The sequence below is a fragment of the Calidris pugnax genome, unplaced genomic scaffold (genome assembly GCF_001431845.1).
Source record: "Calidris pugnax isolate Ruff unplaced genomic scaffold, ASM143184v1 scaffold103, whole genome shotgun sequence".
Taxonomy (NCBI): Eukaryota; Metazoa; Chordata; class Aves; order Charadriiformes; family Scolopacidae; genus Calidris; species Calidris pugnax.
This window is the reverse complement of record NW_015090990.1, coordinates 6,701,461-6,719,795: the sequence shown is the minus strand read 5'-3', so window position 1 is coordinate 6,719,795 and position 18,335 is coordinate 6,701,461. Positions and strand designations below refer to the sequence as shown.

Sequence of the window (18,335 nt, the reverse complement as noted above, 5' to 3'; positions counted from 1 at the left end):
GGGAGCAGACATTCCCCTGTAGCCTGTGGAGAGAGGATCACACCAGAGCAGATGTCTGTGCTGCAGCCTGTGGACACCACACTGGAGCAGGTGGGTATTCCCAGAAGGAGCTATGGCCTGTGGAAAACCCACAGTGGAGCAGGGGAAAAGTGTAAGGAGGAAGGAGCAGCAGGGAGGACCAAGTATGGACTGACCCAAGCCCCCTGTTCCCCATCCTCTCTGTGCTGCTGGCGCAGGGGGAGGAGGTGGAAGAGTTAGGAGTGAAGGCGTAAAGTTGAGCCTGGTAAAAAGGGGGCAAAGAGGACAAGTGTTTTATCTTTTTCTTCATTTCTCACCATCTAAATTTATTTAATTTCATCTAAATAATTTTAATTGGCAATAAATTAAATTAGTTTTCCCCAAGGCAAGTCTGTTTTGCCTGTGAAAGTAATTGGTAAGTGATCTCCCTGTCTTTATTTTGTTCCGTGAGCTTTTTCATCTTGTTTTCTCTTCCTGTCTTGTTGAGGAGGGGGCCTGAGAGAGTGGCTGGATGGGGGTCTGACAGGTCAACCTACCACATGTGAACAGTCGTACAAAACCACTGGGGGAAAGGCTGGCCTACTATTTGAGATCATCAATATTTACCAGACAGCTGAGATCCAAAATGAAATCCAGAGTTTTGATCATATAGAGAATTCAGTATTCTACTTGTACTGGGTATTTCTACTCACTTTTAACATGCTTAAGTATACTGAGTCTGTCTGGGATGCAGTTAATTTTCTTCATAGCAGCTCATATGGTACTACGTTTTGGATTTGTGGCTGAAGTGTTGGTAACATGCTGATATTTTAGCTATTGCGGAATAGCTCTTGCACTTTTCTTCCTCCCACTCTAACCCTCCTCCTGAGTAGGCTGGGGATGCACAAGAAATTGAGAGAGGACATAACTAGAGGTCATGCTCAGCAATAAAATCTGAGAGAAAGGAGGAGGAAGAGGGGACATTCAGAGCTTTGGCATTTGTCTTCCCAAGTAACTGTTGTCCATGTGGAGGCCTTGCTTTCCAGGAAGTGGCTAAACATCTGCCTGCTGATGGGAAGTAGTGAATCAATTCCTTATTTTGCTTTGCTTGCACCCCAGTTTTGCTTCACCTATTAAACTGTCTCTACCTCCACCCACAGGTTTTCTTGCTTTTTGCTCTTCTGATTCTTTCTCCTATCCCACTGTGGGGGAGTGAGTTGAGTGAGCACTCAAAAACACAGTGTGGACTTAGCTGCCAGCCAGGGCCAATGCACCACATAAAGTATTTTGTTTGACCACTGCCAGACCGTGCCTCATTTTAAAGGATAGCAAGCTACTCATGTTTGATTCTCCTCCTAACATGAACAGAGGTAGCATCCTTCTCAGTGCAGAGTTGGGAAACCCGAAGCAGAGCTTTCTGCTTAGGAGTTATGCAGGTATGGGAGTATTTAGCTTTGTTCTGCCATTTTCATTGCTGTTCAAGCATCAGCATTCTGTTCACGTATTTCAAATGGCTAAAGCTGTGGTAACATCTGGTTTTCTGACAGGATCCCATCCCTACTCCTTGCCCAGAATTGATGCACAAAAGGAGAACACTAAGTTTCAAATGCATAATTTTGCAATCTAAATACAATTTTAATATAATTTTCAAGTAACGCATGCACCATGAGAAAGAAGGCATGTTTTATTTTCAACGTTTACTTCATATTCATCTATAAATATTCACATACTCCATATATTTAAAAAATTTATTTCAATATGAAAAAATAACAGGCTCAGTTTTTTGAGGGACATTGGCTCCCCTCCTTAGTGATGTGAAACCCGGACTCTGGCATCAGGCAAATGGGTTTGCTGCCTTAATTCAGACTAGGGGTATATGAACTGGTAAAATCACTGAGCAGGAAATGGCAGAAAAATTTTTAAAATTGCATGTTAATTTGTTAACAGTTTCAGTAATTTTACTCAAACAGGAAACTTACTGAAATGTAGTTTGTTTTGTCTTAAGTCACATCTTGTGCTTTAATAAACTAAAACCAGATGTGCCCAAAACATGACCATTATTTTATCTCAATAATTATTTTATACAGGCAACATTTTACCTCATTTAAGAGGATGTTGCATTAATTTTAACCATGAGTGGTCAGGTGCATTCTGTATACATTTTCTAGCATGTTACTATTTCTCAAATACAATGGTAATGCTATTTTAATTTTAATATCTTTTTAGTACCTATTTTTATTTTTGTTTTGCTCTATATAATTCTTCAGGATAGCTCTCATAGCATTAATCCTCATAATGGTGGAAGTGATAGTAGCTAGACAGTTTCACAACAATTCCTGCATCTTCATCTTCTCAGCCTTCTTGTCTTCATGGAGAACTATTTGAATTCCTATGTTGTTTTTTTGTACTACTTACTTATCATTGTCATCAAATTCAGAATCAGAAAGTGCATTTTGCTGTGGTGTTACAGGGGCTGCTGCATCTTGTGCAGAACCTTGATCTTGCTTGTTTGATTTTTGTGGTGATGTTTCAGCTGGACTTAAGTGCTCTGAATCCTCTGTGTGCAAGGCTGTGTTTCAACTAACTCTTTTGTCTTGCGAGCAGCACCACTCATGTTTTCCTCCACTGAGATTCCATGTACCAGTGTAATTTCCAGCAAGTCTTTGTTGGTCACAGGTAAAGGCTGCATTTCAAGCGTCCGGTGTCGAGTATGACATGCCTCTTTTTAGTGTATTTTCTATGGACAGTTTCATTCTCCAGTCTTTGATCAAAGTTGTGTCTGGCAGCAGACAATGGCTGAGGTTCAAAATGCTTTAAGCTTCTCTTCACTCTTCCTTTAAGCTCTTTCATCTCTGACCTCTGTGGCAGCAAGTTAAGGATGTCCACTGGATAGAGCTGCGCAAGTTTATCTGGGTTCTGTGCTTTTAGCATGTGCCTCTGAGTCTTTATAGCCTAGTAACTTCTCAGATGTGAGTTTCATCTGATGTTTGTTCCTCATCGTGACAAATTTTATTCATAGAGCCCAGTGGCTGTGTTTCAAACATCCACATGACTTTGTCAACACCTCCTCTAACTAGTGCAAGAGCCTTGCTCATATAGTTCCTGCAGAGCCTGGAGCCATATGCACACAGTACATCAAGAGGCTGGGTCTGAAACATCCAGGCTATATATTTAACATTTACCTGCAATGGTTTCCTGGTCTGCAATGCTTCTATCTTTTTCTGTGTCTGGAGGGTCATCTTTGATTGTAATGAAAGGCTGGCTTTCAAAGACCTGTCTTACAGAGAGGACCCCTCCTCTCCAGATTTCACTCCACTCTTAGCATTGTTTTTTCTGGTCTTGCAAACATTGGAATGATGAAGGCAAAGCCATATCTAGCCTGCTGCATATCTGACATCATATTCCGTGTTTCAGATACACCATGATAAAATATTAGAAGCCTCATTCAGATTATGTTTCTCTAAGTGTTTTAATTGTGGATGGAAATGTTTGTATAAATGTCTTAGTTCACATAAATTGCTGTGCTTTGGGTACAGATCTGTGGAGACATTGAGCTTTGTTGGAGAGCTGGAGGAGTCAGTGGGCTGGGAAGTTGCTGTCATTTCCAATGGAGCTTTTGCGTACATAGCGGAGAACTTTTCTGTGCTTCCATATTCATGGAATCTGGAGCAAATCATTGCACAAGTAGCGGTTCCATCCCATTTTTAACTTGGTGTAGAAGGTTTCTGTAGTCTGTTTGCTGAAGTAGTAGTAGTAGAAAATGAACTAACTGTTGAAGGCCATGCAATTTCCTGGTGTGTACTTTCCAACTTTAGGGAACGAAAACAGTTGTTGGTGGTTTTTTTTAAGTATAGTAACATAGAAAAAAAAATTTCTGTTCTTCACAAAAGCTAGTTCTGCAGGGATCCAAGCAATAGGATTATAATAAGATCTGGAAAGAAACAATCCATCACCTATTGCTCAGAATGCATAAAACTAATCTTTTGAACTAAGAGCTGTGCCATTTGCACCATGAAAAGAAATGCGGAATTCATACAAAACGCAAAATGATGATTGAACAGTCTTGGAGTTTTTGCTGCAACAAATGCAGACTTTGCATTATAAGCATAATGTAAAGTTATGCCGTGGCTTATGCTCATTTTCATTTCTTCTGAAAGTGACATTTTCTATGCTTCTGAGAATCTGTGGTGTCAGAAATGATACATATTTACAGATTCAAAACAAGGAAAGAGGAGACTGTATTCAGCAGAGGAGGACAGGAATGCAAAAGTTTTTATAAAGGTCTACTTTTAATTGTGTTTGTCACATACTGTAAATACTTGTTGAGCCTTCCAATGCACTTCATGTTACATATGTGCACTTAATTCCTGAAGTCTATGTATTCCCATCATAGGTTACATATTTAATCACAATCAGTCAAAACAGAAAATCAGACTACATGACAGACTAATGTCTTAACCTCACCACTTCTAATTTGCATAAAGAAAGATCCCCCTTATTAAAAGCACAGACCTTTACTTCTTTTGCAGGTGTTGCAGTCTCTCTGTCAGAATGAACAGCCTTTTCCTGGGCTGTCCTTTCGATCTGCTCTTTTAAAATCTGTGTTACAGTCTTTGGGAGCTCATCGTTCTGAGCTGCATTGATTTCTGCAATGGGAAGAAGAACAAAAAACATTATTTTTCCTCCACCCTACTTTTTGTGAAATTGACCTTATCAGTGAATTATAAAACATTATTATATTAGAAAAATTGTACTTAGCCTTGCAGAAGTCTAGAGAGTCACTTGATCATGAACAGAAATCCATAGAGAGAATGACAGAATGGTTGTTGAGGGACAAGTTCTGTCCTACTGTTTTGCCACACCAGAGTGGTGTGGCAGGGCTGGGGTCTTTGGGTGAATACGATGCGTGAATTCTAATACAGGACTAAACTGCAGCAGCTTCAGCAGCTGTGGTCATATTCTGCAGGGCTAGTCAGATCAGATACAAATTGAGCCTTTCTCATCCACAATTGTGTATATACATAGACTCATGTTTCCCTGTGTTTTTAGACAATTCTTCAAGTCCCCAGTTCTTTCAAGCAACTGAGCACATATTTAAAACTACCTCCTTATGCAAAAGATATCTCTCTATACCAAATTCTAAACTTGTTTCTTACAAGTCCCGTTGAAGTCAATGAATGTGCTTTGCTGAGAATTCAGAGCAATGTGCATTTTCATGTTTGTATGCTAAAAGCCGTACACTTGTGTGAGTAAAGACATTTGCCACTGTTTGTTTGTGAGCCTTTATTGTAATGCCACTTCTTACCTGTTTCATCAGTGTGCTGAGTGAACGTAGAAACCATTTTTATCTGATTAACTTGCTCGCGATGAGAAACCTGTGCACAAAACCTTCACTTTACTACAGGATTTAGTGCAATATGTAAGAATTTGACATACTTCTGCAATACTTCTGTATTTAAAATGTTGCAAAAAAGAAAAATATGAATGGGAAACCTGATTAATTACCATGTTAAAACAATAATAAATTAAGAGCACTTAGTAAAACATCTTTAAAAAATATTATGCACTGCCTAATGAGGGAGGCTATCAGCAGAACATTCAGATCTTGCTGTACCAAGTGGTAAAGGAGGAAGAAACAAAGCAGGTATGTATCAACTTCTCAGTATAACTGTCCAATGACATAATTATTAAGTGATGTAGTTACCTCTTGTGTTTGAGAGGCTTCCATTTGACTTTCTTTGGAGGTCATTTCATTGCATTCAGCTTCGCTGGTGCTGCTTGATACTGTGTACTGCCTGCTACTTGACTTTTCCTAAATACAAATAAAAATAATTGCACTTTAGCAGCTAACAGTAAATTACATTTCTCTCTCTTTTTTTTTTTTTCTATGAAGGGCTTTCACAAATAAATTCTAATATAAGTGGTGTAACTAGAACACTCATTTCACAGCAGAATATTGTTGTTATTTTGATTTATATTTGTTGCCATAAAAATTAGATCAGGCTTTTTTATAACAGATAAGATATCAAGTAATTTCTGTTACTGCAGCCAGATTTTGACCAGCAGATATGGAAAGGTGCATGAATTCGTACGATGTATAATTAGACTGGAAAGGGATGAAGGTGACTAGGAAGACTGCTTCTGGCTTTACATGCTGTTACCTATTAACTTGTTACCTATTAGCAAAAGGAAGTATAATAATATGTCTATTGAAGAGATGCTGACTTTGTGCATATGCTTTATACAGCCCTTCTGGTGCAAAAATTATGCTGAATTGCAGTTGTGAAAAATATGGCCTATAGGCTAACCGAAATATCCTATAAAATATACAGGCTAGCATTGTATCTACAAGTCTGGTAACTGCAGTGTAGTAGACAGAGCACATCAGTGAGAGTTTAAAGCACTGTCTGAGATGTCCACATAAACAAATTTCTGAGGTTATCTATGTTTAGTTCAGCTCCAAATTCTGGCAGTGATTTGTTTTCTTATTTAAAGCCTGTCACGGAACCTGTGATACATTGTGTTACCTGTGTCCATTGACTACTTTGAGATTTAATGATTAGAAGAAATAAATCCTAAGGATTGATATTATTAAGGTATCTCTTCTGTGCTTCCTCTGTCTTGCATATGAGCGTGCACACAGAGACATTTAACATGTAATTTCACTCGTGTAAAATCAAATTTTTTCTTCCTTTGTAAGAAGGAAGCTTGCCTATTAGTTTCTAGTGATAATAAGCTTTCAAATAAAAGGAGCTTCTGGTCCCTCCAGGAAGAGCTTCCCAAGTGTTCAATGCAATGTGAATAGAGGCAGCACTGTGTTTCTGAGACTGGTGCTATACAGCTAGAGCAACAGAGAGCTGTAATCTTCCTGCATCTCAAATCCTGGCACCTCCTTGAAAGCCAGCTAATTGTAGGAGAAGAAAGTAGTGCTCTTCCATAGTCATCCCATGACAATGCATATATTTATGGGATTTAATCCCTTCAAACTAAGGAACACTTACACTGCTTGCATCTCCACTAACATTTCTGCTGAATCACTATAGGGGAGCATCCACTGCCTGGCCCATAATTTCTGCCATACAATAGGCATCCAGGGCTCTTAGGTTCTGTGGCAGGGAAACAGCATGCTCCTCCTTCATGGGCTTTAGGTCCACCTCTGTGCTGTCAAATGATCCGTTTGAACTATAAGGTGAATCAAAATCATATGAACAGAAGGCAGAATAAATTTGCTGATTACTGGCCCAGTAAATGCAGTAATACGTTACCAGTATCAAAATTAATTGTATCTGCCTCAAAGTTTGAACTGTCAAAGTGAGGTGAAGCTTGAGGAGAGCAAGTCAGAGCGTGCTTTACACTCACAAGTTCTGTATGTGTACCAGTTGTGAGGGGCCATACCTGCTGAAAAATTGAAAAGGCCATACCCCCACCAAGTTAAAAAGAGTCAGTTCGAAGAAGTAGTGCTGCAAATTTTCCCATCTATTCTGTCTTAATGAATGTGTAGGTATATGTATAATAAGCCTTTTCATTTTATATGGATATGCTTTTCAAGATATTTATGAATATATATGCTTTTTTCATTTAAGATAAGCTTTTCTGTTCTAGTGTGCATGTTTTAGATATGTAAGTCAAGCTCTCATTACTGGAAAAGCTCATTCATGAGACACAAAATATGTTCATGATAGTCATTATGTGTCCTTTGAATGGTGTGGGGTATTAAAAAGGAATATAATTAGGCTTAATGTAGTCAGGAAGCAAATCTAATCTGAATGTCACTACTGCTTTATTGCTGTAACTTTGGTACTGCTTATGAAGTAGTTGCCATATTGCAAAAGATTATAATCGTTTAATGCGACAGCTATGGCTGTCTAAAATGCAGCCTAAATATTATGGGCCAGATTTTGACAATACAATTACATGGCCTTGCTCTGGGCATGCAGGGAGGAAGAGGGACTTGGAGGTTCTCATGTTTTGTGTGTCTGTCAAGATGGCTAATTGAAATTCCAGTGACAGAGGGTAAAATCCTGCTTGTTTATTATTCCAAGCAAGTGGAGAGCAGGAAGACCTGTGGTTTCATCTCTCCTCTGTAATGGCCAACTGTTGGATAGCATATCCTGTAGGTAGGATTAATTTAGTGTACCCCATTAGAGTCTGTGGCATGTTTTGGAGAATATCCTGTAGAATTATTTGATGGTCTGCATGGGATAAAGTAGTTCTTTATCTTATTAAGCAGGATAAATCGTGCCTCCAATGCAGGACACTGGCTGCAGATCATGATCTAGATGTAATGCTAGTTAAGGGTTATGCTTGTGGGAACTTGATCCCTTTATTTGTTTCTGCGGAATACGCAATTCCTGCCATACTGTGCGTTATTAAATCAATCCAGGTTATTTAATCGACCAGATCCTGCATTGCAGTGTCAGGAGGGAACAGCTCCCCTCCAGCTGTGCAGGAGAGGAGGACAGAGGACTCAAAGTAACTTTTGGTGGCAGAAGTGAAAAGGCAACTATTATGGTTGCTTTTCCCATGGTCCAAGAATCGCCTTTCAATTACTTTTTGCTTATTGTATGCCATGTAACAAGTGAGCTTCAGAAAACACTGTCAGGTGGATGATTGTTAACATGCTGCTAGCTCACAAACAGTTTCTTATGGTCATTTTATTTTTATTTCAGACTTCCATCACCCTCCATTCTCTTGAAAATGTTTCAAGTCACCCTTTATGGGGGCTGCTGGACTTCCCATGCATATCTGCATGATACTTAATACAGAGGGCTATAATGCCTGTTGTGTCTCTGCATAATATGTCATTCTAACCTAAAACAATACTATTTAAAAAATAAAGATGTAAATCTGACAATGTCTGTATATGTTTTGTTAGAGAAGTGCATTTTTATGTAGGCATTCAGATTCTGTTACTGAAGAGAACTGTAATTGCTACACGCGTTTTATATGTTAGTGGCCCATACATCAATTTTAGTGCCTCTGCGCTGCAATAATTTAGATTGAATTCTTATTGCAAAATGTGGCAAGATTTGAATTTTCAGTAACTGTTCTGTGTATTTTAGATCTAAGATTGCTTTTCGGTGTTCACATTTTTGCAGTTTCTTTCTGTTTTGACAACAGACAAAACATACTTTCCCTTTCAGAAATAAAATCGCTTTTAGGCTCAGAATATGTATGCTATGTTATATGCATATGTACATAAAAGGTGTATACAGTTCTATGTATGTACGTATGTATTGTTCAAGGGAATCAAATGGCCCAAAAGCTTGTCCAAGCACAGAAATGCCTTTAACTCGCTCACATTTGAAGCATATTGCTTTTAGTTGAACTGTACATTATGGTCATCAGGTAAGATCTATGGGAAGTTGGCTAATATAATATTATTTTTGTATTTACATATTTAGAACTTTCTGTTCTAAATGATCAGTATGTACAAACTTGCAGTTCCCTTTAGGCAGCAGTGGAAGTCAGTTGTGAGCCTAAAGCTTTGGTTACAAAATAAGTAACAATAGAATGACTGACTGATGATTTACTTAGTGTGAATCTTCATTTCCTCCTCAAAGCTATGCTTTTTTACCTATTTATGGTCTTACCACAATATCATCTGCACATCAGTACTGTGAGAGTCTTGCAGAAATTTCTATAAAATCTTCACTTATCTGCACTTCATCTCTATCATGTCAGCCTTAGTTAGTTGTATATATATACTAGGGTGGTCTGAGCACTATATGGAAGATTTACATAAAAGGGTAAGGTTTTCACTGACATTGTACTATTACTCAATCTTATCCTCTGCAATTGCTAGAAAGTTGGCAATTGCTACACTAGCAATCTTAGAAAATTTGCCTGGAATGACCCTCAATGAAGGAGGTGTAGCTATACCTGTGTCATTCCTGACACATATTATATGGTTGAGTGAATATCATATATTGTCACTATATTCCACTCATCCTTCCTATGTAGGAGGTTCAGCTCACTTGCCAGAAATGGCTTGTTTCTGATACTGGCCAGTGAGACTGTGTCCCAGCAGCTACCTGGCTGAGCTGGTGTAGCAAACCACACCCAGCTGGCATTTGCAGAACAACACTGAAGCTCACAACCTCATCTAAGCTTGGCAGCTGATGGTGAAAGGTGCTCATGATGCCACTGGTCAAATTAAGACCAGGTTTCTAAATAAACTCCGGTTGAATTTGTGAGCATATGGCAATTCTGTGATCAGTTTTCATTGCTGCTCACCATTCTGGACAAGAGTTTAATGCATCCTACTGTTAATATGGCACCTTTCACAAGGAACCAATCTCCCTTACAGAGAAGATAGCTATGAGTGATGGCTGCTGCCTGAGAAAAACAGAAAGATAGATAGTTATTATTTGCATATTTTATGTCAATATTCTGAATGAAAAGCCATACACTCCTTATGCAGCAATGGAATATGGAGTAAAAGGTTCAGGTATTTAGATTACTGTTCAAAAAAAGAATTGCTTTCTTACTTTAGCTTGGATTAATAGTTTGAATTTATCCAGATATGGAGATATGTCTTCAAACTACATGATTCTCAGTTTTGCCTGGGGATTGATTCAGTGACCTTGAATAATCTTTCAACTACCTAAGTGTATAATCCCATTTTCCATGAGAGTGCACTTAAGTTAGATGGAAATGGGATTTTATGGTCTTACAGTAAGTTATTTAACCTAAATTTTAAGATTGTTCCATATAGTCTTGAGTCATTTTATTTTCCATGAACATGACTATTTCTGCTGATGATTTGAGAGAGCCGCCTCAACTAGTCACAGAGGGCACATACATGGATAAGTATGCTTAGAGGTCACATCTTTGTTGAAGAAACAGAACCATCACAGTGGCTTTGTAGAGAAGTAGATGACAGTCCTAGGCTAAGGAAAATACATCTTTACATCACAGAAATGAAATCATTTGGCTCTGAGTAAGAGGAAAAAGTCACGTAATTTCTGTACCTGGTTCTGCATTTCTTTATCCAGATAAATGGCAGTTGTGCATAACAGTGCGTAGCACTTCCTTTTAACAAGGATTTTGTTCCAGTGTCCTTATGTACAACTATGGGATTTTTCTGCTTAGTCAAAAATGCTTTAATACTTCTGCAACAAACTATGTCTTCTCCCCAACAAATGGGAGTTTTGCTCGTTGTTTTTGCAAATTGTTGCTATTGGCATTAATGTGTAACAAATGAGAGATAACTGGTAGATATGATGATATTTCCTTAACACTAAAATGAACCTGTGGCAGAATGTTGATGTGTCCTGTTCTACAAAGTTGGGAAAGGAATATTGCTTAAAAATCTCTCCAAGAAGTGCAGGATTGTTAAGCATTTTGCGGTGCCATTACTGTTTTTCATAGTGCACAGGACAGATTGTGCAATGTGTTTTATTATAGGGGATTTCACATAGTCCAAAATCATTATCTCCTACAACAATTTTTCATGGTATATGCTAATGAAGTAATAAAATGTAAAGACCTTTTATCTAAACTAACACTTAGCTGCTGCTTTGTTCTGCTTTTATGTAGCATCTGGGTTCCTCTGTGCAATTTTTGATCTGGGTAGGGGAGTTGATTAGATTTAATTCAATGGAAGCAGGAAACTCCTTTTGAAAGAGAATGGCTTAACATCACATTAAGTGCAATATATGCAAAATATCACCATGATACTTGATAATAAATTACAGTCTTATAGACAAGGTTCAATATAAAATACTGCTATGGTAGTAATCTGCTTTGCTTATCTATTTGCTGTAAGTCTAGTATTGGCTATATTGGGTGTTCATCTGCACTAAAAAAATACATGATTCCTGTAGTATATCTCAAAGAGAAAATTCTATGAGTATGAACATTAAGGAAACATTTAAGTCATAATGAAAACTCTTCAGTTAAATGAACAGTCATATTTTTTCCTCAAGCTATCTAGGAGGGCATACCTCCTTTGTTAGTATTAAAAATGCTATTGTTACCTGTACAGATTTGTGCTGGTAATGAGCAAAGGTCTTTTGTGAAGAGGTCATCTGCACTTTTTCAAATTGTTTCCTCACTGCTGCCAGGCCACCAGGCACAGTACAGAAGTTGGTTTTCTCTGCTGCCTAGAGTGATAAAATAAGGCCACTTGTTTTCCATTTGCACTAACAATGTACTTCTACAAGCTGATTTTTTTAAAAAAAGTAGTTAATAACAGTATGCTATAATGCTTCTAAATTTCAAATGGAAAATTTGGAAAGACTTGGTTATGTCTGTAGCCTCTTATAGCCAAATTCTACTGATGTAATCTGTAGACCCTACTTATCAACAGTACACATGAATTAACATTAGCATTCAGAATAGATACAATAATAAACCAGTTATTTTCAGGTGTTGTCATCAAAATACAGAATATATATGTACTGCTAACATTAACTGTTGAATCTCATTGGCTCATTTTAGGACTTCTACTTATCAACCAAAAATGAGGACCCACAAATTATGAAGTTCTGTTGGAATTTTGTAATCTAGAATTTATTCAGCACTAGTTGCTAAATGCTCCAGTGTGAAATAGATCTTGCTGGGGTAGCTGCATATTCATCTCTGCCTAAACAAGTGTCTGAGGACTCAATGGTTTCCTCTGAAGTTCTAGGGATCAGCCATGTATTTTCAGCCATGTAATACTCTGTCTTGGCAAGACAGACAGATGACAGACAATTATAAATGCTGTTTCTGGCAAGTTCGTAAACCACTGCACAGGAGACATACATTGGGATTTGGAGAATTAAAGGCCAACCCGTATTTGAAAAATGTGCATGTTTGGCCTGAATGTAGTCCTTCTTTTGCCAGAGATGCTCTCTGATTTACAGGAGTTACTCTGGCCTAGTTTACAGTAAGAAAAAGGTGTTATTCCCACGTGCTGGAAGTTTAGCATAGACAAAGACCATTTGCATTCTGGCACTGAAGCAAGCTAGCATAATGCCTCTGTTTCCTGATAAAAGGGTGTTGAGCTACAGCTTCTAGGTAGGATTTTAAGATACGGCAAAAATACACTTTTTATCCTGTCATATTTGTGCAGAACTGAGGCAGATTTTCCTGATTTTCCTGGCTGAGATCTGAAGACCCAATTTTCAGATAATTCCTGACTGATAATTAAATGTGTAGTGAAGCGGTCTTGCTCTATTTTAATAGATTATAAATTCTGTAAGCCAAATAGTTCATGTGCTACTTGGTATTGATGTTAAACTTTGCTATAAAATACCTAATCCCTATAGATACAAATGTAGAGAGAGGTGAATAAAACAAAATTTAAAAAGCTTTTTTCTAAATATTTTTCATATCATACCCATTTTTAAATAATTTTATTATAAAACAATACTTCTTAATATGCCTTGTCCCATCGAGATTCTATTTCAAAATACAGCAATTTCAGATTCTTTAGTTTGATCAGCAAGAGGTCTAAACTTAATGTGCATTTGAATCTGATTTTATTATTTTTAATAATGCAGAAACTGCTGGGCTTAGTCATTATGAGCTGAAAGAATAACTGTGTTGCAAATCTATTGTGACTCTATGGTCGCATTAACTGTGGTTCGTCCAACAGTGGAATAAAAAGAGCAGTACTTCCAATGAATTAAAGGGAATTGTCCAAACGACCACAGGTATATAGCACAAAATCTCATTCAATAGAGACAGAGTTTGCTAAGTAGATTGGTAATTTAGGTTTCAAATTTTGATCACCATAGTGGCCCATCAGTCAGTTTGTATAAATAAAGAATGTAGGATATGTCACTATGCAAAGCAAACGCAGACCTAAGAAGATAAAGAACCATTGCTATCTTACATGAGCAAAGGGGTTGCTACTCTCTCTCTCAGACACAGCAGCCTTGTACAAAGCCATTCTTTCTTTCAAGGAGACAGTCTCCTGGAAATCCAGCGGTGTGTTATCCGTCCTGGGAGTGCTCTCTTTAGGTAGTCGTCTTCTGGGTTTGCGAGAACCCACTGTAAGTACAAACAGACATCATATTTTCTAAAAAGGAAACAGGTATCTTTTTTCCAAATCTTAAAAGAAAAGCAGTAGCAGAAAAGAGCACTATTATCAACTTTTTGGCAACTGTGTCTTATATTAAATCTAGAACTTACTGAGTACAGAAAAAAATAATTCCATGTGGTTTTTGGAATGGGGAGAAATTTTTTTGGAAAACAACAAAAAGCTTTTTTAAAAAAAACAACCATACAATTTTAACAGCAAGCACAGTATATTTTTCTTGATAGTGTTATATTTGCATTATTTAATGCTGTAAAAAAAAAATACTATAAATAACTAATTATAATTAGATATATTATGTTCTAATTAGCTGTATACATAATCATATTAATTTGCTTAACAGAGAGTCCATTCCAAGTTGATAGTAGATTTCAGTTGTTTACAGATATTGCATTAGAGTATGTTTTAGTTGGTTTAGTACTACTAAAACCTTATTGAAAATTATCTAAATATTTATCTAAATTGCTAACTACATTTTAACCTTTTTTCAAGGTGTGAAGTTTATAGACTTATCTATAAGCATCTGCAATTCAGCCACAGTGAATATGGAAACAACAGTTCAGAGTAGCCTGGAAAGAGCAGCACAGGATTACTAGCACTAGGAAGTTTTTCGTTGTTGTTTTCTACATTCATATGACTGTATTAGAAGAATTCCTTATATATCCAGAAAGACACCTTAATTTTAACGTAAAGGTATCTTTCCTTATTGTTTCAGACAAAGGGTAAAAAAGTATGTTGTGAGAATCTCTCTTGTCTGTGATCAGAGACAGAAGACATCTCATGTAAATACTACAGGGTTGAAGTTCCTCTTGTCATGCCAAGGTTTTTCTATAGTGCATGGAAAATTGGATTGAATGACACTGGATTTCTGTAAGGAGAACACTCCCTTCCTTTTGGTAGCAGAGGGAGTTTTAAGACTTCAAGAAGATATATTTTTAGTTAAGCCACTAAAACCTAATTTTTTAATGCTTGTGCTTAGTTTATCCCCATGTGTATTGGATGGAACTTGATGGGTGTTTTTAAGGCCTAAAGTCTGTATAGCACTTGCCAGAGCCAACTCCTTGTTCTGGGACTGAAATAATACATACTGCTATACATATGTGCATTACAAAACACGTTCTCGGTCAGTAACATTTATTCTTACCTAAGCTGGTTCCCTTTTGATTATCGTATTGTTTTACTAAGGCAGTGACTGAAAACAGAAAAGATACAGTTAAAAAAACCGGCCATTTTTTTTGAAGTACCCACTCTTTCCCTTTAATATAATGAAATGCAGCAGCAAAAGAGACTTTCCAAAGAGCTGTCTATTCACCTGGCACAGAACAGAGTGCCAGGGAAGGGGTATCCCACCAAGCAGGGAACAATTCCAAGGTACATTTGGCCTTACTGCTAGTTCACTGGCATAGGTGTTCAAGGGCCAGGTACAGCAAGCAAACATAACACACAAATCTAATCTTAGGTAAAAATCAGACAAAGATGCAGACATGCAGGGAAGAGTGTCTCAGTGTAAATATACCCAATTTCTTAGTATTTTTACCTGACCCTACTCATAACTTACGTGAGGATAATTTTCTTTTATATTACGCTTATCCCATGCGGTATATTTGCATATTGCATATAGTTGTGATAGGCAGAACTGCTACAGTTCAAGAAAGAATAATAGCAGCAGTAAGAATCAGATGGTAGGAAAAAAAATGGTTTGCAGAGAAAGTAGAAATCAGAAGAGAGAGAAAATTGCTGTTCTTCAAGTAGGAGGTCTGTACATTAAACCAAATCTATCCAAAACAATGAAAAGGTTGAAAGTATGCTTTGGCAACACAGAGGGATAGTCCACCATAGCCAAGCAGTGTCAGTTCATTTTTAAAGGCAGATTGAATTATGTAGCAGACTACTACCAGCATGATATTTATGAGCCATTGCTTTAAAACTCAAGGAAGTTTAAGAGGTTGAAAACTTTCTTAGAATTGTTCAGATTCAACAAGGGATTCTTGGACTCTACGTAATTGTAAGGATGTGAATAGTTGCATTAAACGCAATGGGAATACTCGTGCTTAAAGTAAGACATGATTAAATTCTTTGCTGATCTGGGGCCATGAATTTAATGGACTGTTTTAAAAAACATTTTAATAGATACATATTATTAGCCACCTGGGGAGTTAAGGTAATAGAAACTATTCTCTTGTTAGCTTTAAAACAGGAAATGCCCTCTCTTTAGAAACCTGTTGTTTTATAACACAATGTGAAACTCTTTGTGGTGGTATGAGAGATTATATGATCTAAGCTTTTGCTCATTAATTTTGCTAATTTTGCTCTAAGCTTTTGCTCATTCAAGAGAGCTTAAAGATGTAATATCTTCAGATTCTCTCTGGGCTAAATATGTGCTTGTGATGAAATGGTTTTTAAGGAAAAGCTTATGTTTACCAAGGTGAAGTGTGCCAACAAAAAGCTGTTTGCCTTTGTCATATGGGACTCATACAATATCATCTATCGCAGAGAATTTAAGTTTTTTTAACAATAAGTTACATCAATTCTATAAAGTAAACAGATTTTGGCAAATCTGTGCATAACAGGAGTTGAGAATTCTGGGTTTCTGCAGTTTTTTTAGCTATTCTTTATGGGCTTCTCCAGGTTTTCATGATAGGTAGAACAGCAGTATGAACACTGCTTTTATTGTTTTTCAGTGGAGACAATGCAAGTTGTTGGTACTCAGTCATACGGCTTGCTGTAAATGTTCCGTGATACCTCTTGTAGGAAAATAAGATTTTGGCATAATTGAAATATGTAACAAAAAGTTCCGTAGCTCCTTAACGTTTTGAGGGTATTTCTCTTACTTGAAAATTAAAGAAAGTTGACATATATTGTCATTGGTCGTAGAAAACTCAAAACTCACGGTGATGGGAGAAATAATCTATGGATCAGCATTATCTTATATTTTTCAGGACCTGAATATTTATTCAAGTGCAGAGTTGCAGATTTCAGTGTCTGACTTTAGCTGTTAGAAGTTTAAGATCTTTCACCAGTGCTTTCAAACACTTAAATGAGTCTATAGGGAATTTAGTTCTCCTAAGACTGTCTGAATGCAAAACGGAGTATTGTGGCTCTCACAGGAGCATAGAAAAACATTATCCCCTATGGGTCTGTCACATTTTTAGAAAAAGCTTCATTTGTAAGAGGCATGAATTGTTGACTATGCATTTTTACATAGTTCATATTCTTTGTTATTCCTGGTGGACCAAAAAAATGCTTCTGAATTATACTGTGCCCAATTTAGACTCAGAGGCAAAGCTGGTATGGAATGAAGGATTCCATTCTCTTGTTAGAGAGGAAAAAGAAGAGCTTTGAATTAGGAGAGTCTAAAATGAGAAGGGGAAAAAAAAAAAGGGGCATATTATAAAAAAAAAAAAAAGATACCTGAAAAGCTTGAGAATATGTAGAGAAAAGCCACAAAAATTACTGCTACATGGAGAACTGCAGCTGTACCTAGTTGATGGAAGAGAAGGTTATGGGGTGATATGGTCATAATGTATAATTATCCTTCCGAGAAGAAATGAGCAGGTGTTAAAGATCTCTTTAATTTGGTAGGAAAAAAAAAGGGAAAAACAGATAAACAGTGGCTGAAAGTTAAACCTGGTAAAAGATCAGGTATTTAGTTTGAAAAATGAGCAGAATAAACATAGCAGCACTAGCTATAAAAGGTCTTGCACACTGAAATTTCCTTTTCCCTTTTATCTGCTAGAGTGTGGAAATGCTAAACGTGCAGACTAAACATTTTCTGATCAAAAAAAGAGTGTAGTCAGTCATTGGTTCATACTATGTAAATGGCTTATTTAAAGACTAGGCAAGACTTTTATGCTATTTATTTGAATAATCTGTTGTTTTACAGATTATTATAAAGTCAAGTCCTATGCACTCAGAACTCAGTGTATCAGAGAATTGCATCATGCATGTTGTTTCTGTGTTAAAACAAACCAAAACACAGATATGTATGCTCTTTGATACCATCAAGCAGTGGTCTCCAAAGTGAGATGTGTGCACCCATGGGGCTGTGCAAAACAGTCCATTGGAGTGCAGAAAGAAAAATTTTTTGTAAATAAACACTTTTTAAAGGATTATAATTATTTATTTCATCCACCATCCTTCTTTAATATCTATTTGTATGTATGTTGCCTGCATACATAATGCATTAGTAGATTAGTAAATGCATACAATTTGTAGATAAATATATATACAAACATTGGGAGTGCATGGTCAAAAATGTTTTACTGATAGTGGTGTGCCATCAAAAAGGTTTGGAGACCACTGCCTTAGA

General features: G+C 37.0%; 1 protein-coding gene across 1 annotated transcript in view; it reads right to left on the bottom strand.

The window, feature by feature from the left end:
- The window catches only part of XIRP2 (xin actin binding repeat containing 2), a 45,388-nt gene that overhangs the window by 4,894 nt on the left and 22,159 nt on the right, over positions 1 to 18,335 (bottom strand). The window contains exons 4-9 of the mRNA XM_014954132.1: positions 15,171 to 15,218; positions 13,823 to 13,980; positions 11,979 to 12,104; positions 5,702 to 5,809; positions 5,303 to 5,372; positions 4,510 to 4,643 (exon numbers count right to left, since the gene is read on the bottom strand). Coding sequence (XP_014809618.1) covers positions 4,510 to 4,643; positions 5,303 to 5,372; positions 5,702 to 5,809; positions 11,979 to 12,104; positions 13,823 to 13,980; positions 15,171 to 15,218 — 644 coding nt within the window. The remainder of the gene's footprint in view (positions 1 to 4,509; positions 4,644 to 5,302; positions 5,373 to 5,701; positions 5,810 to 11,978; positions 12,105 to 13,822; positions 13,981 to 15,170; positions 15,219 to 18,335) is intronic.